General features: G+C 38.3%; 1 protein-coding gene across 2 annotated transcripts in view; it reads left to right on the top strand.

The window, feature by feature from the left end:
- Nucleotides 1-25,946, top strand: part of Myo10a (unconventional myosin 10A) — a 108,301-nt gene extending 82,355 nt beyond the window's left edge. For both annotated transcript variants that reach the window (XM_078177792.1, XM_078177791.1), the window contains 8 exons: nt 15,241-15,617; nt 18,765-19,068; nt 21,016-21,411; nt 22,112-22,296; nt 22,421-22,553; nt 22,902-23,106; nt 23,832-23,968; nt 24,383-25,946. In XM_078177792.1, the coding sequence (XP_078033918.1) occupies nt 15,241-15,617; nt 18,765-19,068; nt 21,016-21,411; nt 22,112-22,296; nt 22,421-22,553; nt 22,902-23,106; nt 23,832-23,968; nt 24,383-24,613 (1,968 nt within the window). In that variant the 3' untranslated portion in view covers nt 24,614-25,946. The remainder of the gene's footprint in view (nt 1-15,240; nt 15,618-18,764; nt 19,069-21,015; nt 21,412-22,111; nt 22,297-22,420; nt 22,554-22,901; nt 23,107-23,831; nt 23,969-24,382) is intronic.
- Nucleotides 25,947-25,970: the final 24 nt, after the last annotated feature.

Genomic DNA, 25,970 nt, shown 5'->3' with positions numbered 1-25,970 from the left:
ACTATTACAATTTTATTTGACTCTATCAAATTAAATTTACTTAGAGAACAATTTATCCGAATAAGAATTCATTCGAATAATATTTTAACCGATATTATAATAATATTATTCGAATGAATTTTTATTCGGATATAATAATATTCAAATGAATTTTTATTCGCATATAATAGTATTGAAATGAATTTTTATTCGGATATAATAGTATTGAAATGAATTTTTATTCGGATATAATAGTATTGAAATGAATTTTTATTCGGATAAATTAGTATTCAAATGAATTTTTCAGAGTTCGGATAGAATTCCTACAGGAATCCATATGGAAAATAATCGATTCGACTAAAAATGATGGAATACAAATTGTTTCGTTTCATAATTCATCGATTAATTTCTTTCATAGTTCCTTTTACATAACCTTGTCTTTAAATGTTGCATAGGAAAGTTCGTTTATATTGCCTCTAACCGTCGTAGACAATTCATCATACAAGCTGGAATGTGTTTCGCAGCATAACAAGCTAATTCGAAAACCAAGGGAACACGGAATTCCATGATTGAGAGAACGTTGAAACGTCCACGGTGGAAATCGTTTCTGTGGAAATGATTGACTGCGCAGACTTCATGCAGATTCTCACTTTCACTGATCGGTTTGCGAAGATTTGGAGAACATATCCTTGCATCGTTGTAGAAGATTCCTCGCGGTAAACACGAGGAATGTTCTTTTGAAATTGTTTTAAACTAGCCGTGACGCAATTCGCTTACGTTAGCATGCGATGCAATGGCGAAAGGATGTATAAAATGATAATGATAATATACACAACGACTTAATTTTGCTATAAGAAGACATAATTTTAGAGACACCATGGCAATGATATTTAAAATATAAAATATTAGATCGTTAGAAATTATTATTCCATTAAAAAGAAATTTGCTAGAAGATTGAATCGACGAAGACAATTATTAGTTTCAAAGGTACCATAATCGTCAGAATATAACTACCGAGAGGTTAATGTAAATCTAATTAACTCAAATAGAAATCATGCATAGGTTACGTTGATTATACGTCGAAAAAAATTGGGGCGAGCAGGAAATGTAAATTGAGCATCGATGTTGACCACGCGTACTGAAAGTGTTTCGAATCGCCTATAGAAAGTGCACGTTCTTCGTAAGAGAAATGCTGATAACGTGAAATCCCGAGTAACTAGAGCGACGAGGGGCGAATAAGTTGTAATCTCTGAAAAACGTACGATGTCCAGTTTCCGACAAGCCGATCCACCGGCGGCACCGGTGGGGGCCCGGCTCTAATTAGACGGCGCGGAGCGGATTAACGCGGGATCACGTTAATTACAGTTCCACCGGCATTTTCTAATCGGCGGCGCATCTTCGAAAAGTGTAACCTTTTTTGCGGGAGATCGGCCGGTACCGAAACATAACGAACGGCGAAAGAATTACGCTTGTCTTTTAATTAGAGCCCACGCAACAGAGCGGAACAGGACAATGCTAATTAGCGGTTTCTTGGCCGATCGTTCTGCATCCCCCATCGCGTCGGGATGAATATTCATGGATAATCGCTTCTTTTTTCTGCCACCGAATGAAAAGCTCGGCACGATTAATTAAGCGTCCCCGGGACGCGCGTTCCTCATACTCGATCGTTGATTGCCCGTCGCGGAGTTTCATCGGCGAGAAAAATATTCGAGCGCCGTCCCGAATCAGTTGGGGAAAAGAAACGAAAACAGGCGTGAACGAACGAGACGGGGAAGAAAAGCACGGGGGTGGGGGGAAGGAGAGAAAAGCCCGAGAAACAGGTCCTCCGGCAACGAAGTCGCCAGATAAAACACGAATAAATTATTCCCGGGGACAAATATCCGTGTTCCCGACCCGAGAGGACAGCAATCACCGCGAGGTCCAGGTGATAAACCGATGGATAAACATGACAATTATCATTCAAGGCTGGAATTATAATTTCAAATAATCCCGGGGACGACGGGCGCGCCGCGGTGCTACGCTCCCGAAGATAAATTGACTCCGTTCGCCGTCATTTATTTCGTATCCTGCGAGACTGTGGACTCGCCTAATCGCGCCGATGGAGACAGTTTGTAGGCCAGAGGCTGTCTGATCCGTACCATTAGCGCAGGATTCGCCTGGGATCCCGCTTCCTTCTTTCGAATCTGGGTTTTCAATGCCTTCACTAATACTTTTACCGCTAGCTTGCTGTCCGTGTAAATTCTTGATCGGCAAAGGGGACAGGTGAGAATTCCTCGACGGACATTTAAACACTTTCCAGAGGACACTCGACGCATAAATCGCGGTTTCTGTAAATCGGCTTGTTCCAGGCGAAATACAGTAAACGGTGAAGTTCACGTATTCACAGTTATTTCTGGCCGTGGTCGGGCATCGTACAAGTTGTTTTTGATATGAATATATTTAAGATAATTGTCCGGTTGAAAGCCTTTCGGTCGAGTGTCTTGTTCGAACAACGATCATTCGGTATTATAATTCTTTATACAAGAATTCTTTACTCGAATAAGATACTTCATCTATTTAGTCCAATGATTCTTCATTCGAATAAATCATTTTAGCTATTTGTTCGAATAATTCTTTACTCGAACAAATTTTTGTAGCTATTTGTTCGAATAATTCTTTACTCGAATAAATTATTCTAGTTATTTGTTCAAATAATTCTTTATTTGAATAAATTACTCCATCTATTTAGTTCAACGATTTTCCACTCGAATAAATTATTTTAGCTATTTATTCGAATAATTCTTTACTCAAATAAATTATTCTGTCTATTTATTCGAGTAATACTTTATTCGAATAAAATATTCTATCCATTTATTCGAATAATTCTTTACTCGAATAAATTATTTGCATAATTTAGTACAAGGATATATTTATACAAATGCAGGATCAGTTGAATTTCAACTATTTATAGAATGTTAAAATTATCGATTCCCCTGTATAAAGATTACTTATAATTAGTCATGCATCAATGACCAATCTACCTAAAAAAACAACAAATTTTTATGACTAAAAGTCATCGTATATATTTGAATTTCATCAGTGTGTCTCGTTACACGTATCGCATAAATTCTAATTCTACAGAAGTCTATTATATTCCACTCGAGTTACAAACAATCGACTCCAACAAATGGTCACGGCCGATTCAATTTATCGAACAGCTAATCCAACATTGCCCAAGGACCAATTATGCAACGATTATACCCGGTTTCCATCTCGACGAGAATATCGACGATTGAACGGCGTTCCCAGCCAAGGTTCCACGGTTCCCGGGCCTTTCCCGGGATTTTCTTTGAAAAGCGAAGCGCCCTTTCCGGTTCCCCCCGGGCGATAAGCCCAGTTTCCAAGAAAGCCGGGGGCCTTTCTAATTCGCCGACGGAACGAAGGAGAGTTCGTTAGCGCGAGATAATTGCAATGAAAAGTGTACATTGTTCGGCGGTCCCACGAGACGGTTCTTCGTCGGTCTTCTCACGCGGGGCCCCTGTAGAAGGTCCTTCTTCCGTGATCCACATACAGCGACGTCGCGCGTTTTGTAACAAGGACGATTCCACGGACCCGCGAACGAGTTATCGAACGAAGGACGCGTCGAACAGTAACATACGGGACCCCCTGAACCACCCGTTCGTTCTCCCCCTCCCCTCCCCCACGCCCTCCGTTCCGCGCCACGTTCCTCTTCGGAACGAGGTCTTTATAGAATCTTCGCTTTCTCTTTTATACGCATTCTTCCGCGCGTACTTTAATCTGTCCGTTCATTTCCATTCTACGGATATTCATCGATGATTCCCACGATTTCTTTCCCCTTTCTCTGTGCCGCTTAATTGCCGGTCTTGCGGCTCCACGAAATTTGATTGGCGACAAGAACGACGATGTTTAGAGCTCGAAACGGTCTTGGCACACTTATTATTATTATTATTATTATTAGTTAGAATTATTCGTCTCATGGGGATGTTCTCAGTTTGTTGCTAGGAAGGAAATGTCAGGAAATTACCGTCAAGAAATTATTTATTCGTTATAATCGATCATTTGGTACGAATAAAATAGATTGGGTAGTATAACAAAATGCTTAATAAATTCTTGGTTAACAGCATTGACCGTGAAGTAATAGTTAATTTCTTATTAATCTACGTTGACAATATAATTACAAAAGAAACCATGAAAGAAGTTTTAGTACACTTGCTTTCATTCGATCGAACTTAGACCCCTTCATTATTAATTATCAAAGCAAAAGCAATTTTCTTTGATTTGTTATTTTCCACTTTTACGTCAATAATAAACATTATATCTGATTAACATCCTATGCTTGTTACGTAAGTTTTACTAGATATAGCAGTTAAGGTTTAACAAGAAAATCTGGCAGAAGGTTGTAGACGCAGTTGTAGATCCCAGATTGTAGATCGTAGATTGCATATCGTAGATTTGTAGAACCGTAGATTCAGAGAACACTTGTCTGCTCAGAGACACAGATCACACATTTTCCCTTCTTCTCGGAACAGCAGAATAAGACCGTCTTCCGATTTTACAGCAGAAACTTCGCGGAACAGACGCGATCGCGTCTCGTTACAGTTACGCGCCGTTGTATTTTTTTTTTTGCATAGGCGTCGCTCGCCTCGCTCGACGCGCGCATTTTTCAAGCACATAATGCACAAAGGTGTTCGGGAAAAAGTTCACGGCCGTCGCGCGTAAATGATCTTCGCCGATTCAAGGAATCAGGGTCAATTGTATTCTATGAGATGTAATTTCCATACACCTCGCTTCGCGAGCACCGCTCATCGCGTTTCATAATGCGGCTTATGCGGACTTCAGAAAGTTATTCTCCCATCGACTTTGCCGGTAATTTATTGGGAACGGTGTGCTCCGGGGCCTGCATTGTCATTCGAAACGTTGTCGCATTGTGTGTTAACAAAGAACGAACGGGAGACTTCTGTCAGCGGACCGCTCTTTTTTTGCGTCATCTGAGTCGAACGCAGATTCTGTTGCTCGAGGGAACTCGCTTTAATGCGACCGTATTCCTTTAACATTGCTTGAAATTCTTCCGCGAGGAAAGAAAACTTTGCAAATTTTATGGAAAATGCAACCGTGTCATTTTCTTCTGTCCAATATTATAATATTCTTCTTTTTATGCAAAATTAAAATTTTGCTAAATCTTTTATACAGGGCGAGAATTTTTAGATTCTGTTATCTTCATTGCTGGTTATTTTAATTACTTAATTATTTAATAAAAATTGTTCGCGTGAAAAATAAGATCCCTTTGATTCTTTCAATTCTTCATAATTACTTCAAATCCGCGGTTTACTTGTCAATTATTTACATGGTTCTCCTTTCTTTAGGTATAAAAATGGACAAAGTTTTCATACTAATGTTCTACAATGAATAGATAGGGGATGGTTATATAGTATATTGATTTTTACAACTGAATGAAAATAGAATGTTTCATGTGACATATCAAGTGTCAGTCTAGTACCTGAATAGTTCTTATTCTATTACAGTACAAAATAAAATGGAACAGGCTTAAAACATTGTCGTCTCTGATCCAATATTCCGGATTATAAAATAGTACATCACATACGTCGTTTCATAAGTATCATTATATTTGATCGGAAACAATATTATAATTGTATATACAGCATCAAGTATCAGTCTAGTATTCATACTTCATAACCTACTAAAAAACAGTTTATAAATTCTTAGGAGATTACATGAAATAGAATTGCAACGAGTTCTAAAATAATTCGCCAAATGAAACAATTTTCAGATGTTCCCTTACAACAAATTGCTAACAAACTGTATTCTACGAAAGTTCTAATATCGAACCTCCTACTCCATTGCACGTAGCAAGAAAGCTATTTAATAAAAACTGCAATCCAATTAAAGCGTCGGCAACAGCTCGGTACGTTCAATAGACAGGCATATAGAGACTCCCCAATTAGCATCACCGCTAAAGCAGATAATTACTCGCCAGGCAGATCGTTATCTGGTCTACATGGAGCAAGTGGGTGCAAGTGTCCGGTTAAAGTGACTCGCGTCGCCCGAGTGATCGCGTCGAACGGAACGAATGCGTTTGCGAGGACCGCGGTGAGATCGAAGCGTCGACCCTTTCCAAACCGACCAACAATGGAGAGAGAAGTTTCGGACACCGAGGGCATCTTCTCGAAGAGGTTGTCGAGCAACTGGGCGGAGCTGCCGACGACCCTGCGGAAGAAGCAGAAGCACCGACCGGAGATCCTCTCGCAGTTCTTCGACCCTAGCGAGGCACCGGAGACCGATTGCCGCAAGATCGAGCCGAAGCCGTTCAACAACGTGCAGAGGATCGTACGGCGGTCGGAGTTCCTGCGCAAGTTCGAGACGAACGAGAACAGCAGGAACCTGGATTACCGGCGCGAGGTAAAGATCGAGAGGCGATCGACGCCGGACTACTCGTTCTGCCGCGTGAAGGAGGACTACAGGAAGCACTACGACGATCACGACGCTTCCGGCCCGCGCCGGAAGAGCCTCGGCAATCTCGCCGGGAAGTTCGAGCAGAGGAACTTCTCGGACGAGGATCGCAAGACGAACTCGCCGGACAGTCTGCTGGTGAAGTCCTCGGAGTCGGATCTGAGCAGCGACGAGTACGGGCAGACGGACGACTCCGGTGCCTTCCTCGAGAAGGCTTCGCACCGCGAGCGTGGGCTGAAGAGCGAGCCGCGGAACAGGTTCATCAAATTCTTCGCGAAGGACGACTGCAAGCGGAAGAAGAAGCAGGAGGAGCGGAAGGTGTCGCCGGACTCCGGCCAGCTGGACGTGAACAAGAACAATCTGAAGCAGGTACCGAGGAGCGTCGAGCCGGGCAAGAAGGAGCCGAAGATGTCCGGCCAGCAGAAGTTCGAGTACGAGAACATACCGAGGATCGACGTCTCGAAGCTGGAGCAGAAGGCCTTCCTGAGCCCGCTGGCACCGGCGATCAACTCGTTGAACTCGAACAACGCCGAGCGGGCCCAGAGCCAGCCGACCATCGAGCAATTGAGACTCGAGGAGGGCTGTCTGCTGAGAAACTCGCGGAACGCCAGCCCGTCCGGACAACCGAAGAATAATGAGTTCCAGGAGATAAAGTATCGCGCTCAATCCCCGGCGAAACAGAGGCAGAACTCGGAAGAGCTGCAGGTGAACGATCTGATCCAGGACTTTTACGACAGCGATCAGATCGTCGGTCGCATGAACGGCGAGCGCAAGGTGTCCAAGATGGAGACGATCGCCGAGGAGAACCCGGACGGCAGCAAGCTGAGCGTGCGCGAGATCTTGAAGAGGTTCGAGGAGCTCCGGACGCAGAACGAGGCGCAGGCCGAGGAGAAGTCCGGCGACAAGACGCTCACCACCATTCAGGAGACCTTGAAGAAACTCGACGAGAAGGTCAAGAGCTACCAGGTCACGATCCCGATAAAATTCTTGTCCTCGATTAATAAATAGCCGGTAAATCTCGCCGGATACGCGGAGAGATCGGACACGTTTTACGGTCTACACCGGTTCTCCTTACCTTGATTTTACGTACTGGCGACCCGGCGGATCACGTTGACGAATTTTAAACGTGATCGCGACGATCAATTATTATCGATAGAATTGTGCTACCAGAATTTCTTCAATGAAATGTTTGGACGGACGGCCATTTTCTCTTTGCTTCTAAATATTATATAAAAAATTAAATTGTTTAACATTTTAATAGAATTACTTTCCAATTTTATTATCGCTATTATAATTAATATATGCATAGAATTAATATGCATATCCCATTCACGTAAATTACGAGATAACGTCTGCTATATCAACTTAACTTCTATAATTGTAAACTCATTTATTTGCAAATTAAAAATGCGTCGCAATGATACTTTTCCTGAATTTCACAGTTTTATTCGATATTGAATTATTGATGTGAGAAAATAGAATTTTCTCAATTTTAAGACGGCATACATATTTATTAACATCGCGACCTGTTTACTGACAGCTAATACCCAGTAATCTAATTAATCTGATGAAACAAAAGGGTATTATATAATATAGGAAGTGTCTGCAAGTCTCTCGATTACATAATAAAAGTCATCATTAGCCCGCGTAGAAGGATTACGTAAAATCGATATTTTCGCGGGGTATCCATGCAATTTTTTAATTAAACGAACGCTGTAATACCAGCGGCTGTGTAATTAAGAGTTTACATCACTCGACACATGCTACTATTTAATTTCGTTTATTAGATACTCCAGTTGCTAATGACCTTTGCAACTTTCTCATTTTGTTCGTTAAACTGACTGCGCGATATATTGTTGCATGTGCAAAAATCGTAACGTTCTTTTGCAATTTTGTGTTGCAACGCAGTCAAAATTACAGCGAAATTTGGAATTCAGTTTGCATTATACTACTTTTTCTTTCTTTCGCAAAATGAATAAATTATCATAGCTACACTACCGATTTTTATGCGAAGTATGAATTTTTATTGTTTCTTACATCGAACATAAATTGGTTCGAAATGTATATCTTCTTTTAATCATGTTAACATAGCGAAAGTAATGCTACAGCATTCTGAAATTCTTTTGGTCGTTTTATCTGATAATTAGACAATTATATTTGCTTCTATAATAATCAGAATTATAGCTCTGAATGTTAACGTCTACCTCATAATCATTTTCTCAATGATACTTAACTTCGTACTCGCTGCAAAAACTATTTCAAAGTGAACATACTCTTCGGTAAAATTAACCAGATATTTAGGAAAAGTTTCCAACAAACACGCCAGGTATTCGAACGTTTCCTGTGCCGCGTAAAACCATTTCCAACTTATTTTATCGATGAACATAAACTTATTTATAAACTTATTACTACAGGCCCATAGCCTGCCTCTATGTAGATACTCGGTTTTTACGCGGACATAAAATTAGACCCGGCAGACGTTCCCTCCGGTGTTTACACCGTGTAGGAAAAAGAAAGGCGCAGTCACGAAACGAGCTCGCGATTTCTGCGCAGCGGTTTTCCCGTCAGGCGAGCTAGACCCGCGGAAGTAATTAACACGGAAAACATCGGGACGATTTTCCTCAGCGGCGTTTTACGGATTACTGCGCGACGCCGGCTCGTCGACTCTTCTATTTTACGACGGACGAGGTTTCGTTCCCTATTAATACGGCGTCCTTGATGATGCCCTGGATCCCGCGCTGCACACTGGGACGATTTCATTGAATACAGGGAATTCATTGTGCAGAATGGAATTTTAGACCTTTTTCAAGCACGAATTATTAATTACCATTTTTATTTTCGTTTACGTGGAATAATTTGGTTATAGATCATTTGTGTTATGAGTTTAGTACATGCATTTTTTTTTATAAGGACTTGTGGATTTATATATATTTTTACATGTGCTGGTGGATATACTTTTATATTAGATTTACTTTTATTACGGATTTTTTTCTTTTATTGTCTTACATATATTTTTACACGTTTTTATGGGCTGAAATATATATTTTATTTAAGTAGAATAATATAATTTTATCTAATTTTTAGATATATATTTTATGTAAGTTCGGGGAACATTCTTTGATAAAATAAAATTAATATTTATAAGTGGAAGATTTAGTCGGTTAGTTATAAATTATATTATGCCCGAAGACAGTTTTAACAGAAGTAAAAGGGAAAATAATTGGAGTAAAATGTTTCCTCACGAACGTAGCTGCAAATTACTGCACCCAAATTAAGCCATTTGCAGTGTTTATCGAGAACTGAATACAGGAGAAATTTGTATAATAATGTCCAATGATCTTCACTTATTTTTAATTCTTTCCGGTTTCTTTTATGCTTCTTTAATAATTATATTACAGTCGTACAATTTTCAAATTAGTTCTACTGTGTTTAAATATCATAAATACAGATTTATATTATTATAGAAAATAAACATTAGAGAATAAAAATAATATTCTCGATATATGTATATTAAAATACTATTTTAAACCTTTTTTGTTGAAACACTATTTTTAATAACGTATTTATTAAAATATCATTTTAAACAGATTTATTAAAATACCATTTCAAACGTAATACAACTGTAAACGTATTTATAAAAATACTATTTTAAACATATTTATTAAATTACTATGTTAAACATATCTATCAAAGTGTCATAAATAAGTTATTAGGTACATTCCAGATAGTTAAATGATACAAATAATTCTCTCCAGCGAATTAGAATAAATTCTGCACTGCGCCGATCCGTTTTCGCGATTCCGCTTCGGCAATCCGCCTCGCCGTAAACGATTCGGCATCGCCGGTGCGAAAATCCGTTTTCAGACAGTTACTCGGTCTGCGTCGGCTCTCGTCCGATTCCCGAAGCCGAGAAATCGGGATCGGGACGAAAATGCCTCGTTACCGTTACCCGGACGATACCGGAGCAACGAGCACCGAAACGGAATGCAGAGGCTGCCCCGGAGCAACTCGCATAATCAGCCCTGTTTACGTCGCCACTATGCGCGACCGGGGATATATTAGCGATGCCGAACCATCCCCGGCGCAAAGGTACAGTAATTGAAGGCTGCGCCGTGTGTAACGAGCGGAACCATTAAAAAGTTTAAAGAGAATTAATGGTGCCAACTTAGAAGACGTTACTCGGCCCAGGCAATTAAGGTTAACGAACAATGAATTACGACTTTATGACCGCTGAAATAGTGCGTTCCGCGAGCGACTCCCGCTGTCATTGCCTCTGCGTCTTCATCTTCGTCGGCGTTCGCCCCGTCGCCGATGGTTAAACACGAAATTTTATGGGGGATTTATGGGCTGCGGTTAGTTTTCGGTGGAGAAAATTGGTTTATGGAGTCTGATCGGGAGTTATTATCTGGTTACCGTGAGACTTCGAGTGTGTTCCTTGAAAGATAGATTCTGCGACGTTTTACATTGATTTTACTGAATTTGTTCATAAGATTCCATTTCTCATATTTTTTTGTGCATAGAATTTGCTAATAGAACTGTCTGATGAAAAGATATTGAATAGTCTTTCTCTTTGGTATTTTATTTTTTAGTTGTATTATTGCTTTACTAAATTTTACTCAGAATAAAAATTATTTATATAATTGCATAGTAAAACATTCTACATAACTCATACAAATCTTTATATCTTGTAGCTTATTTCTTAGCTATTATTCACTAGAATTCGTTTCACCAATATTTTAAATTAACAAACAATATCTATAAATTTAAATTAACCAACGTTAGCACCTTTTTACTGTTACATTGTATTTTTGTCACTTCGAATTCGTTTACTCGACACAGTGTCTCCGACATAACTATCCAGCTAAAAAACTAGGCAAAAGAAAATAATTTTCCATCGCGTCGCGCAGTTAATTAGTCATCAGGGTTATACAAAATTACTTAACGAGGCAAACGTATTTCGAAGAATCGATAGTAGCAGCGCGTGCATAATTTTTTCTGGCCATTACGCGCAATATTATAATGTTCGTTGCTTTGAGGTTAATGCTGATGGTTTCTTGCCACGCGTTGAAGTCTCCAGTCTCCGCGTTCGCGCGGAGTTTCATTCTCGCGCTAATCGCGCTTTAAACGCGGTTTTCTAATCATTTCCAGTTCCTTGGTTTTTGTTTGGACATGTCAGCGTCGCGAATCTATGCTTTGAAAATTATTCCAGGAGCAAAATATTTCGTCGGAATCGCGTAATATCACGGCTTGAATTGGAAAATTATGATCGCAGTCTATCTCATACTTTTCTTTCGACAAAGTGGATAGGTATACGGAGAATCGCAGAACTGTCGTTTCGTATAGACACGCGGATAATTAATTTAATTTATTCGCACGGCTCGCGGAATCGGGCGAAGGAAATGCGTTCCGCAAACAGGCCAGAGAAATCACGCGGCTACTTCTTATTCTTATTAATATTATACCGTAACTATGTGTGTTGATGTCTTCCACCGTACCTCGATGCATTAACGATTATGTGGGTCAGGGTCAACATCTGCTTATCCCGCTTCCACGGGTAGGATTCAGGTCTTGTCGGCGACGTCTTAGGCGTGAATGTGTCCGACACTATTTTCTGAGACACGTTTGGAAAACTAATTTCTCGACAATTTCACCGCGAAACCGTTTCGAAACGCTTACCCAATTAAATCGGAATAATTTTAAAATTATATTAAAAAGCACAAAGTTCAATAATTATACTCTCTATTTTATAGTAATTATTCTGATCTTCGTTAATCGTTAAAATAATTGTTAATAAAACTCTTGTTCGAGCAAAAATCGGCAATTAAATTGCAGGATTATTTTCTATTCGAAATCGCGATCATCGTTACTATTTTTCGTTACATCGAAATTGCTCTGTATACTTTTGTACTCTACTTGTACTACTTGTACTACTTGTACTGTACTTGTATTCGTTAGCAACTATAAACGCGATGATTCGAAACCTAAATTATCGTAGCGTCTTTAAAAGATTTCATCGCGTACGATATTTCTTTCGCGGCGCGCAACAGCTGTTCATTACATTCGAATTTGCTGCAGATCGAGGGTTCTATTATCGTGCTGTCATTGCCTCAATAACGCAGTAGAACGAAATCATAATTCACGAAAGATATGTCAGTCGTGGCAGATATAATAGCAATCGTTCGGACCGATAAACTTTCACGATACTATGAAGTTCATCGGTACGCACGTGCAACGTGGATTACTGAAATTTTCTCTTACCGATCATCCGATAAATAGTGTGTTAAAAAATTGTAGACGCAAATAGTAATCTGCAATTTTATAATAATATTTTAGTAACATTTATAAATGAGTTGTTAGAGCATGGGAGCTCTTTCAATTTTATAATAACGTTAACTGGAAATAAATTAGTATTTAATCATTTTAAAGGTGGAAACAGAAACGATATCTAGCAGAGAAATTATTTATTTATATAACAATATAGATTATATTTTCCGGGATATATAACTTTGATGTAGGATCTAATTCTATAAAAACAGCATTTTTGATATGTTACGAAATTGTTGTCGGACTATCGATCTAATTTATTAAAAAGTATTCAAACTTACGTAAAATAAAGAAAACGAAGTTATCTGGAAAAGTAATATTTTATTAAGAATTTCTGGAAAGACGATTGAATAATTTCCTGAAAGTAAAATGAGTGAATAATTCGAAAGTATAATAAAGTAATATGTGTTTTAAAGTACGATAAATAAATAGTTACCTAAAATTTGGAGAGTATGAATACTATAAAATAAAAATACTATATAAATATAAATAATAAATACGAATAATAATTTTCAAATATTGAAGTAAATCAATATCTGTGTGGAAGTAAAATAAATGAACAATTATATAGAATTACCAAAATAAGCGAATAATACTCTGAAAGTAAAATAAGTTAATAACAAACAAAAGATATTATCCTGGAATGTGAAAAGTATGCTTAAATTCCTGGAATGTGATAAATATTTTCTCAAATCGCAGTTCTCGAAATTAAATCGAAACAACGTGAGTAATGAAATAAAAATAAAATAAAGAAAATAAAATTCCGCGATGAGAGCGCAGATCGAGCCGCACGTTTGTAAAGAATTAACAGCCGTCGATCGTTTCCGAGCGATTGCCGCAAAAATTTCGCGTGAAAAAAGGAAAGAAAATAATATCAGCGTTGGCCCCACTAATCACGTTTGTTCTCCGCATTCCTATTCTGGATCTCGATCGCGTGCAAGGAAACCCGTTTTCTCGTCCGCGAGATCGATCGATGGATCCGCGATATCCCGTGACGGCGTCGGTGAAAAGCAGGAAATGGAAGGCGAAAGAGAAAATGAATAATAGGAAAGGTCGAGAAACCTTTCGTGTAAATCACTTGCGAAACCAGGGCGTCGTATCGCCGTCATGCGAGGATTTTACACGCGGCAATTTACACGGGCGAACGTAATTTCGATCGGGATCGAGGAAACGGGAAGGGTCGCGCGTCCGCAAAGAAACAAAATACGACCGATTACGTTGCTCAAAAATAATAACGTTGCTCGAAAGAAGAAAAAAAAGAACGCCGCAATTCCCCGCGTACAGTTATTCCCTAATTACTGGAACCATAATTGCCGGGGTGTCACTTACAATACGAGCCGGCAGTCTCGCGCGAATTAAACAGTGTAATTAATCATTTTATAATTGTCGCTCTCTTGGGAAACAGTCGAACAATTTCCTTTGATGCGGTTTCCCCCCCTCCCCTCCCACGGTTTTCCGGTGTGAACCGCGCGAAAGGTCAATTTCGTGGCTTTCGTTGCACGAACCAGGACTGCGAGGTCCAATTGTCCGTGTGTCAAAGCTGCCGCAAGTTTATTGCAGGTCGGCGGTGGTTTTACGTTCGGAAAACAAGTTATGCAAAAGTATTATGTTCTACATACCACGATTTCAGCGCTTTCTGTCGAACCATCTTATCGGCAGAAATGGTTTCGGCGTACACCTTGTTCGAACCGTGCGAGCTACTTTCTCGAATATCGATAAATAAATTACGAGAGGATGGAATACGTATCGGTGAGAGTGACTGAATTTCGACCAGCGGGTTGACCCAATTTAATAAACGTATTGATACTGTCGACGAGTGTATTTGCGATGCAGATATGTAATTCGTATGAAATTCATGCTATTGATAAGACTGCCGGTAGTTTTTCTTCTTTGTGATAAATTGAAAATGAAAGTTGGATTATTGAAACTATACTAGTTTCTTTATTATTTCCTATCAAGGATACTGAATGTCGAAATACTCGTTATTTTCTCGTACAATGCAATATATAATAGCTGTGATAATTAATTATTATATGATTTTATCTGCATTGTAGTATCTATGAAATGGAAAATGTTCTACATCATGGTTTTACGAGTGCGCTACTCTATAAAGGAGCAAAATTAATTAAATATAATGTAGTGAAGATGTAGTAGAAGATTTGAAACCCGTTAAATGGAATTCAGCTTATTAAATCATTTAAAACAAGAAATACATTTTCATTTAATTTCGATTTCTTTTAAATAATTTGAAACGGTTTTAATGTGCAGCCAGAGCCACAGCTTATTTACGAATATACAATAAAAATGAATACGAATATACATAAAATACATAACCTGACATAACGAATATATTATGAATATACACAGAATGAGATTAAAATACGATAAACTGAAGTGATTCTTTTTAAGAGTTGTACCGTTTACGAAGAAGTACATAATACTAATTGGGAAACATGGTTTGCTTCGCAGGTCGATCAGAAGCCGCTCCACAAGTCGAACCATCACGAGAACCACGTGTCCCAGATCACAAAATCGATTCAATCGCAGGCGAACCACGGTTCGTTGAATCACGTCCAGTCCCACGGTCAGTCTAATCATGTTATCTCGAATCACGAGAACCACGTGCCTGCGAGTCGTGTGCCGAACCACGTGTCGGCTACGAACCAGACGAACCATCAGAAAAACCAGCAGAACCAGCGGCTCAGCCCTAACCAGGAATGGCGGCAACCGGAAGACAACGGCAGGCTGCAAGAAGATGGCATCTACGAGAGCGGGCCGGTGGTGAACGACGGAAAGCACTCGCTATTGCAGTACGCCATGTTGAACTTCAGACAGAGCACTGAGAAGTTAGTACAAATTGCAATTTTATTTTATATATCGTTTTGCTGTTTAAATTTCGAGTGGATTTTTAAAATGGGATTGAGATGTATTTCATTCTCGAATAGTAATCGAAGCGAATTATTTGAGAATAAAATGTGAGAATTCAAAGTTTATTGTAGTTGTTAGGATTTTTAAAATAGACGTGAAATATTTAATTCCCAAAATTATAATCATATTATTACAAAATTGAAGTGATTAATCTAGAGGATGAAAATCGGACAATTTAAAGTTTAATCTAGTTCTTAGAATTTTCAAATAGACTTGAAATATTCCAATCTCAAATTATAGCAATATTATTGACAAATTAAAGCGATTTATTTAATGGAATAAAATCTGAGAATTGAAAATTTACTGTTAGGATTTTTATAATCAACTTGAGATGAAAAATTTAAGTAATTTATTCAAAGTAACGAAAGTTTAGAATTTTGTTGCATTTTTTGGACCAAATTGTTGTCACGTTTAGTATACTAATAATTAATTATTAATAAATTCATCAAGTTACTTTAAAAATCGATTCAGCTACTTTAAGAACTCTGAATGAGAATAAAATATTTTCAGAGAGCCTAACATCTAAACTATCGCATAAAACGCAATTAAATAAAGTCCAAATAACACTGTCATGAAAAATAATTACTAACAGTCTCAAATTATTAATTCAAATTCAGTAAAACTATCTCAAATATAATATTCCTTCAAAGCAATTCTCCTTTACCTCAATTCATTCATAGACAATGCGAAACTCGTAAATGATTCATCAAATTGCATTGAGCAAAGAATGAACAGGTGAACGTATTTAATCATAAGTTTCACAGACATGTCTTTAACTCTTCTATTTCTCCGACTGTTGCACGCTGTACACTCTAGACACGGATAAGTGAGTATTCGAAATCACGGGGTACCATAACGCGGAGATTTCTCTCGGCGCAGGGTCCTTAAACCGAAACACCTTATGCCGAATCGAGGCACGGTAATAAAAGGGAAATTAATGTTAAAGACTAATTGGCCAGCTCTTACGCAAGAACCGCGAGACAGCCGTGTTGAGAAAGCATAACGCACTGCAGTTCTCATAGTAGCATCGACCATCTCGGCGAGCGCAAGGCTGAACCAGTACTCCTTCGTCTTCTTTTGGCATCCTTCCGCGAGTGTTACCCTTTCGAAGCTGTGCACCGTTGCGACCGCTGGGAATCGATCTATCGAAGTTGGAGTTCATTCATAAAAGTGAGACAAAGTTACCGCCGCCGTGCCTTTTTTTCCAGTGCGGCGGGAGAACAATGGGGTCACGTTGAATCGAAAATCATTTATCAGTGTCCATGGTCTGGTATTATAGGCGAAAGTGTGTTCTTGATAGTTGACAATTTATCATACGTGTAACAATTTATATTGACGAGTCGGACACGTAATTATAGCTCGAGCCATTACAAATCTAAATTCAAAATAGTTTTCTTGACTTATGGTAATTACATTTTATATAACTTAGTGAAATTGGATTTCGTAACTCGTGCATTAACTATACTTTTAAAAGTTTTTTAAATGCAGATAGATTCGATAACGTTAAAATTATTTTAAAATGTGATGTAGTAATCTTTAATGGAGTCGTCATTAAAATGAAAAGGGTTGAATAAAACCTAATAGACGTAGATAATATTTTCCAAATGGTAATACAATTCTAGTATATTCTAGTATGAAATATTTTTCTTTTCCTGTCAATTAATTCTAAGTATCGTAGCTATAACGATAATATAGCGAAAGGTTAATACTGGCAATTATGATTTGTTGGATACATACTAGTAGAAAGTTATGGGAAATTAATATAAGTAGTAAACACGATAATTATTCCTACATATTATCCGACTCGACTAAGTTTCATTTTTCACTGTTAGAAAACGATTCGCTCGCGATGGAACAATGTTAAAACGGATGCGATGTATTCAAATAAATTTGTTAATATTCCATTAGGAAGGGAATTACGGTTTCGCAGAGTAAATTAGTGTAGCGGTCGCGTTTTCTGTGAAAGAGTCGCGAAAATTACATGAATACAAGGCACCGCTCTGGTAATTTCAATGCGTGGTAAAGTAACATCGCCTGCTCGCGCGCTCACATAGTCAGTTCCATTACCTTCTTGGCTCGGCGTGCACGTTCAAGTTGGAAAGTTTCTGTTCTACTTCTGCCGGCTTAATAATATAATACAATAATTATGTTCGAAAATAAACGACCGTGACGTCTTATTGAATAAAAACCAGTGTCATTACATGAAAGTCAATTGCTGTCCGCGGGAGAAAATATTCGGTCAGAGTTGCGGACGCGGCTGTCGAACGAACTCCTGTTCTTCTAAGAAACAAAAAATAATAAACTATCTGAAATCATTGAAAACAGTGCGAACTTTAATAAATCCAACGACGAAGGTAAAGATTGCTCCGGTGCTCAGCTCTCTTATTATGTATACGATTAATTAATAGACTACAGATTTATTACATCATCTGTGAAAAGAAGACATTTTTATCTGAATCATATTTCTTACGATCAACTCGCACGATTCTTGTTTCGCATAAAAATCAGCAGGTCGGTAATCGCGGTGACAAATCTCCGATCCGCGCGATCGGATAATTCTAACGACAGGTGGCGGACGGTCGAAGAAATCGTGAGAATGCTTAACGACGATCCGGTTCGGGAGCTACAGAAATAGATTTCGAAGCGCGGTAATAAATCGGGCACAGGCGGGGCCGTCGCAAAAAGAATAACGAACTGGCGGGATGGCCAGGAGCAGCGTTAAAGAGGGATCATTAGAACACCTAACCGGAGTACCGATATCCTAAACACGACTTTGACAAGCGACGACCACCCATTCAGTACTCTGAACCGGGACTTTTTCCCGCCGCGGTAACAACGTCCAGCAATGGAAAATCCGTTTACGGGCCGGTGCACCTTCGCCGAGCGGTTTTCCATTTTCGTAGGCTATTACTCGCGTCGCCTTTGCCGGAGTCCCGTTCCTTCGTTAAATTGATCGGAGCGCGCGGTCTTCTTGCGCGACTACGCGTCCCCGCAACAGCCCGTAACACCTTTAGAAAATTGTCGAACAAACGACGATGTTCATTTGTTTATTCTACTCGCCGTAGATTCGAGATGTTGAAGACCGCGGATGGCTCCATAAGCGGCTCCCTGAAAGTCATCGAGTCGCTGAAGAGCAAGAAGAAGAGCAAGAAGAGCAAAGGTCAACAAGATGGCGCGGAATGGACCTGGAAGGAGCAGGTGGACCTCGTCAAGTACTCCCCTGTGCCAATAGAGCAGAGTCTGCTCAGGCTCGACGCCGATCTGAGTGGTCTAGCCGTCGAATGTTTCCTTTGCTTGATGAGGTACATGGGCGACCAACCCTTGCCGCCGGACACCAGCGAGGTCAAGTGCGTTTACACCATTCTGATGGTGAGTACTTCCTTTTCCTGCACCAGCGAAGCTCTCCAGTCATTTTAGTTTAACCAGACAATTTAGTATTCTATTATTATTCGATTAGAAAATTTCAAAGCTTGCATTATAAGTACTTAACCCTTTAACTGCCCTCTGGAGTCTTCCACGATCCAAATAATATATTTTATAGTGGTAAAATTAATCTAGTAAACTTTGTGTGCAATTACTTTCGCTACAGATTTAATGCATTTCTGAAAAAAATAGCGAAGGAAAAAACATTGGAAAAACTATTAATACATTAATTTCAAGTTTATTATATATAACATTTAAAGAAGAAACAAAATCATGCTTGACTCCTTATCGTACCCCATAAATATCCATAGTCTACTAATAACTTAGACAATCCTCTGTAACAGCTTCAAAACAACGTTAATTCAATTCTTCCCTGGATAATTTCACTATACTATTACCTGTTGCCATAAACGTACAAGAATTCGCATTTTCCTAGTAAACGCTTCGAATTCGTGGCCTTTAAAAGGCAAGAAATGCTGAAAGGAGTAACATAGTCGCAGTCCTGTGCGTCATATGTGGATCAGAAAGATTATACGTTATTACAATAATTAGTAGCGTTTTAAAACTTTCAGTAAGTTTCCAGTAGCGTAGAAAGATGTCATTAGCGTAATCGACACTTAGAAAGCTCTGCGTAACGTTCCAGCGTCGCGGATAAATTAGTATAATGAAAAGTGCCGAAGAGGAGTTTAATATAGGACAGCGAATAGTATAGCGCACTGTGGGGTAGTAGTCCGCGCGCATGTGGTAACGGGAGTCTGTGATTTCCCTTGAATTATCTCATCAGACCCCATTTTCTCCGATGAAAGTACATCGATCACGTCCTAAATGACGCGGGGAGATCTCTTTAACTAAATCGAGGTTCTTTTCACTGCTACAAAAAGGAAATCCAACTACAGGCTCGTCAATTTGTCTGCTCTTTCTTCGGGCGATCATCGGGGAAATAGTCCCACAATTATCACACAATGAGAGAACAGCTGAGTTTCGAATATTAGCTGCGGAACTCGCGTGGATACACGTACAGTAACATGGTAAAAAGATTTGATTTATTTTAAGAATAAAATAGCTGAGAAACGTGAGAAGTTTTTCTTCGTCGTTCCATATAATTCCAGAATTAAAAGAAAGTATTTCAATCACTTTAATCACCAAAAAAGTTCAAGACGTTTACTCCAATTCGGAAAGAGTTATACCGTGTAAGAAATGCGCCAATACTTTTTGGCGTTACTGTACCTTTTGTCTCGTTCCTTTTTCTTTGATTCGACCGAAGCGATATCCGTCGACCAGTGCGAAAAAAAGATCAACATCTCGTCGGCTACGTTTACTTGCCAGGCGTTAATTCCTCAAACAATTACCGAGAGTGAAACCAGCTTTCTCTTCTTCTTTGCTGATAGGTCCGCGGCAATCAAAGCGGTTACTTGACACCAAATGATACTATTCGCACCGCGTAAATAGGAACTTAAACCGAAGAACTGGATGTTGTAATCTTATCGAAACTTTTGCCTTACTTTTCTGTACCTCGTGGAAGTGGAAGTATAAAAATGCCAGCGTATGCTGCTTGTCGGTACTTCCGCTTGGATACAATAAACAATTGAAATATATGTATACTGTGTATATATCTCGGAATTTGCCAATCTGTTAAACTTTAATTACATATATAATATTTACTATATTTGTTATATGTTTATATATATATATATAATATTTATTATATTTCTATGTATCTATTTCTTTATTTTATATTATACTTTATTTTGAAGCATTAATATGTCAAATTAATAAACAATATGAAGCGAAAATAACACAGAAATACACATTTACGTTTTTAACACTATAACTATAGCATAATAATTTGTTAGCACCGAAATAATTTGTTAGCACCGAAATAATTTGTTGCAGCACTGCCACAAGTACGAGCAACTCCGTGACGAGGTCTACTGCCAGCTGATGAAGCAGACAACGAACAACAAAAGCCCGAACCCGGATAGTTGTCAGCGCGGCTGGAGGATTTTCAGCATCGTCGCCGCCTATTTCACCTGTAGCGACGGCTTGAGGCCTTACCTGACCAAATACCTCGAAACGGCGGCGTACGACAAAAGGCGAGCCTATCACGGCACCGCGACGGTGTGTTTACAGAATCTTAGGAAGACTGTTAAGTACGGAGGAAGGAAGAACGTACCAAGCGTCGACGAAATCATGGCGATCAGCGCGGGTAGAAACGCGAAGAGGCAGATCTATAGATTGCCGGGTGGAACGGAGAGGGTCATCAATACCAAGTGTACGACGGTTGTGCAGGTAAGCCGCGATATTGGATCGATTCATAAATCAGTTTCATTCTTTGTAAGTCGACTGCAGATTTTATGCATTTAGGACAAAAATATATAAGTAGAATACAGATCACTTTTTAACAGTTTTTAGTCAAACTATTGAATGAAAGAATATATTTTTAATTTTTATAAAAATCCACAGTCTATAAGTAACAATACAACATGCTTGTAATAGTAAATGTGTAGTAGATTGCAAAATAATATTTATACCAATGAAATATTTTGTGGAGTAATTACAAAGTACGTGATGGAATTAAAAATTAATTTTTTATCCAAGAAATATTGATTTAGAAATTAAATGCAATTATTTTTGTTTCATATTTTTATATATTTCTGGCATCATAAAATGCCATTATTTTTAAATAATAAATAAACATAAAATAAAGATAAAATTATCATAAATACGAGTAGACAAACTATAAAAAATGAAAAGAACGAAGAATTAAAACTTTTATATCTTAATATTAATTTAAATTCATTAAAATTATTATAAAAAGCAGAAAAGTTGTACCAAGCAGTTATTTCATTAATAATTAAAATCAACGTACTGTAAAAGAATTATTTTCTAAATGTAATAATAATTGTTAAGAATCTGAAATATATTGAGAAGAAATAAAAAATCAAGTATAGCACTGCCGATGATTAAGTTTCTCTTTCTTTTCGGCAAGGATGTCATCGAAGAAATGTGTAACGTAATATCCGTGAGACATCCCCACGAAATGGACGAATTCTCGTTGTACTGCATCGTCGATGGCGACGCATTCACCATGCCTTTAGCCAGAGACGAATACGTGCTGGATGTAACCACTGAGCTCCACAAGAATCATCAAGTATTCTATTTGATATTCTGCAGGTATCTAATCACAATCTAAAATAACATCGAATATATACTTAAACTTTATAATATATATTATAATTATGATCGCAATCACTAAAACGTTGCTCATTTATATAATTTTTTGTTTTTGAAAATCTAGATCCGTTTGGTACTACCCTCTCAGATTGGATGCACCACTGTACATAGAAGTTGTTTTCAACCAAATCGCTCCGGACTACCTGGAGGGTCTTCTTCTAGTTCTACCTGGCGACCATTTACCTCAAGAAGTCGTCGTACGTATGCAACCCAATTTGCCACAATTCATAAATAATTTATAGATCCATTCTAAATATTTTAAAATGACCAGTAACTAAATCAACCTAGTAACAATTTTTTAAAAGAATCTTCGCACAATATGTAAGAAATTAACAAGATAAAAAATAAGATTATCTAGTATTTTACTTTTGTAAAATATTATATAGAATCTCATTGAAAACTAAGGATAATTAATGCTTGCAGCAAACCTTTCGTGGTTATTGTAACGCAAAAGGCTACCCTAAAGAACAAATGGAAATTCTTAAATACATGAATGACTTTTTGTCTCAGACAAAGTTACAATGATACGTTTTTGCTTGATCCAGTACGACATGGCACAAATAGCAGCCCTGCTGCACAGAGCAGCAGACATGACGCACGAGCCGACCACGAAAGAAATCAAATACTTGTTGCCGAAGCCGGTGCTCAGTTTGAGAGAGCCACGACCGCAACAATGGTCGAACATGGTTCAGCAAGCGTGGAACAATGTGCAACATAACACGGTTGCTGCCTGTAAGGCGCAAGTTCTCGGTGAGTAATGTAATCGGATCATTTCGTGAATCAGCTGCCAATTATTTGATATTCGAGCGTTGCTCCTCTAAAACAGAATGTACGATGATTTCTATAACACTGGAATGTCTTTCTTCGATTTAGTAAGTCCAAGGATGATTCACTATTTCCGTAATAATGAACGTTCATCTGTGTATATTAATTTGTAAATTAAGTCGTCATTCTCTTCGTTCAATTTTTATTCAAAGCTAAAAAATGTGCTATTAATTTGTGCACATCACAAATAATTTTATAGTTAATTTAACACATTTTCCCTTTTACCAGAGTTTCGTATAATATTTTTATAAAATATCTTTATCAAATAAAATCTATATTATCTATATCTATTATCTATAGATAATATAGATATAAAGATATTATATATAATATCTTTGAAATTATATAATTAAAATTTGCATAAATGTCTAGATTTACAGTGATCTTTTTCACACAGAAATCGTAAATGTTATACATACCTGTAAAAAGCTAAAATATGTTACACTATATAGAATTACTTGACCGAAAAGGGTGTTGCATATCTGCTCTCGATGAGAAATAGTGTGAGAAGTGTTTAGCATTCGTAATAATCGCAACAGATTCGTACGAGATCGAGAAAGTCGATTCCCGAGTATCGTATGACGTTGTTCGATAAAAAAAAAAAAGTACACCGGATAGAAAGGCTAATAATATTCTCGTTCACGTTACAGAAATTTTGTGGAAGTGGCCGCTGTTCGGATCCAGTTTCTTCGCTGTGAAAAGGGTGCCCGAAGGGAAAGAGAAGGGCGGCGATCACATTCTGGCGCTCAATAGACACGGCGTGCATTTCATTGATTTAATCACACACGTAAGAAACCCAACACTGTGGAAATATTATCTCCTCGACTTTCAATTTCACTTTCTTCGAATTACTCTCGGCTTTTCGTCGGGATGCCGTCGTTGCCATAATTGTCTGCCGCGCGTTATCGAGTAGTGGTTTAATTTAATTTACTAGTGCTTTAATTTAATTATCGTACTCGCGTAAAAATTAATACAATACTATTGAAAGTATGTTCTGTGAGAAGTAGTTACATTGTTAATTTTTGTACGAAATAATAAAATTATAATAGTATAATAGTATAAATAAATTATAATAGTATAAAATTCACATTTCTAATGTCAATTACTACTCTCACAAAATTAAATCTTTTACCTCAAATATTAATTTCTATTGTTTCAGAATGTATAGTATTAAAAATCAAACGATAAAAATAATTTACAGGAGACGCTGCATCACTACCCCTATTCCGAAGTGATTTCCACCAGGAAGGTGAAATCGGAGGAAGGAACCCTGTATTTGGACATGAAATGTGGCAATCTGATGCAACAACGAATCACCAGGCTGCAAACAGAACAGGCGCACGAGATCTCTCGGCTGATTAGACAATACATCACCATGGAACAAAGGGCAACCAACAACCAGGCAACTGGGATCGGGTTTGGAATGAGATAAGGCCCTCGATTTTTCCTCCTGGTTGATTAATCGATCATCAGTTGTTGTACATACCCGTTCCAAGGGAGGAAAACGAAGCAAAGATAGAAATATCCAAGAAAACCTTAGAACAATGAAGTGAAATGGAAAATCCATGAATCGATAATTAACATTCTATGATTCTTGCTCCTAATCATTCTTCCACAGAAGACAATTCGTGAAATCTGCAAGGAGCAAGAAGAACCAAACTATATCAACGCAAGTCAACATTGTGTTTAAGAATGATTTAAATCGTGGTTAAGAAAGACCCAAAATTTCGCGTTTTGCTCTGTTGTTATTTATTTATTATCGGTGACAGGTATTGTAAAAATGATGGAGTACCATTCGGACGTTGAAAGTTTTCTGTAAATACGTTTAGAGAGAGAGGGTATCTGTAGCAAAAACGAAGAACGCGAGATTTGCCACGTGCGGAGAAGAGGAGGAGCCCACGACTGTCATTGAAAATATGTCAGAAAGTCCCATATATATTTTTCTCTCAGTATGAGAATTCTTTTGTCGACGTTGACGCGTTAATTATTTGAAATAATAATGGACGATCGAGCAATCAACCGATGCATCGACGGACAGACGACCGAGATCAATGGACCGTTTTAAATGTTATCATAGAGTAAGACGATCTAGTGACGCCGGAGACGGTTTCCAAGATGGAGACCATCTTCTTCGGCGACGCGAGATAACCTGTACGTAACAAGGTGAACATTAACGCGCCGAAGACGGTAAAAGAAGAAGAAGAAGAACGAATGCTCAAGTATCTAAGCAATTATTCTCGGCTCTGTAAATACGCGTTTAGTAAACGTTTTTAGAGGGGAGGATCGATAGATCGAAGGATGGATCGACGGTCCTGTATGCGAGACGAAGAAAACGTTGACAATTAACGTTTCACGCTTTGTTCGCGTAAAATACAACGGGACGCGTCGACACCCTCGAACAATGTTGCGTCTTCCGATTGATTTCTTTTTCTTCTCGATCGCGACGGTGAATTTCGACCGGTTTATTGATCAGCGAATTAATTAGCGGTCGCGTTTGTGTAAAAGTTACAACGGAGCCTCGATGTAGAGTTGTTTTATTTATACGGAACGTAAGAAAAAGAAACAATACGGTACACGAATGATTATACTTAATGTAAATCCGTTTGAAGACTAATGTTTAACGAAGTACAGTGTTTTTGATGGAGACTAACAAGTTGCGGTTTACATGTTATCTTAAGGAGACATTATTATTAATAACTGTACGTATTGCGTATCGATGCGAACGGAGGTGTTAAACTTTATATTAAAATTTCTACATATACGAAGCCCTGTGGGATTTTAATAACTAC

This window comes from Augochlora pura, chromosome 4, assembly GCF_028453695.1.
Source record: "Augochlora pura isolate Apur16 chromosome 4, APUR_v2.2.1, whole genome shotgun sequence".
Classification (NCBI taxonomy): domain Eukaryota; kingdom Metazoa; phylum Arthropoda; class Insecta; order Hymenoptera; family Halictidae; genus Augochlora; species Augochlora pura.
This window is presented reverse-complemented; position numbering and strand designations above follow the sequence as displayed.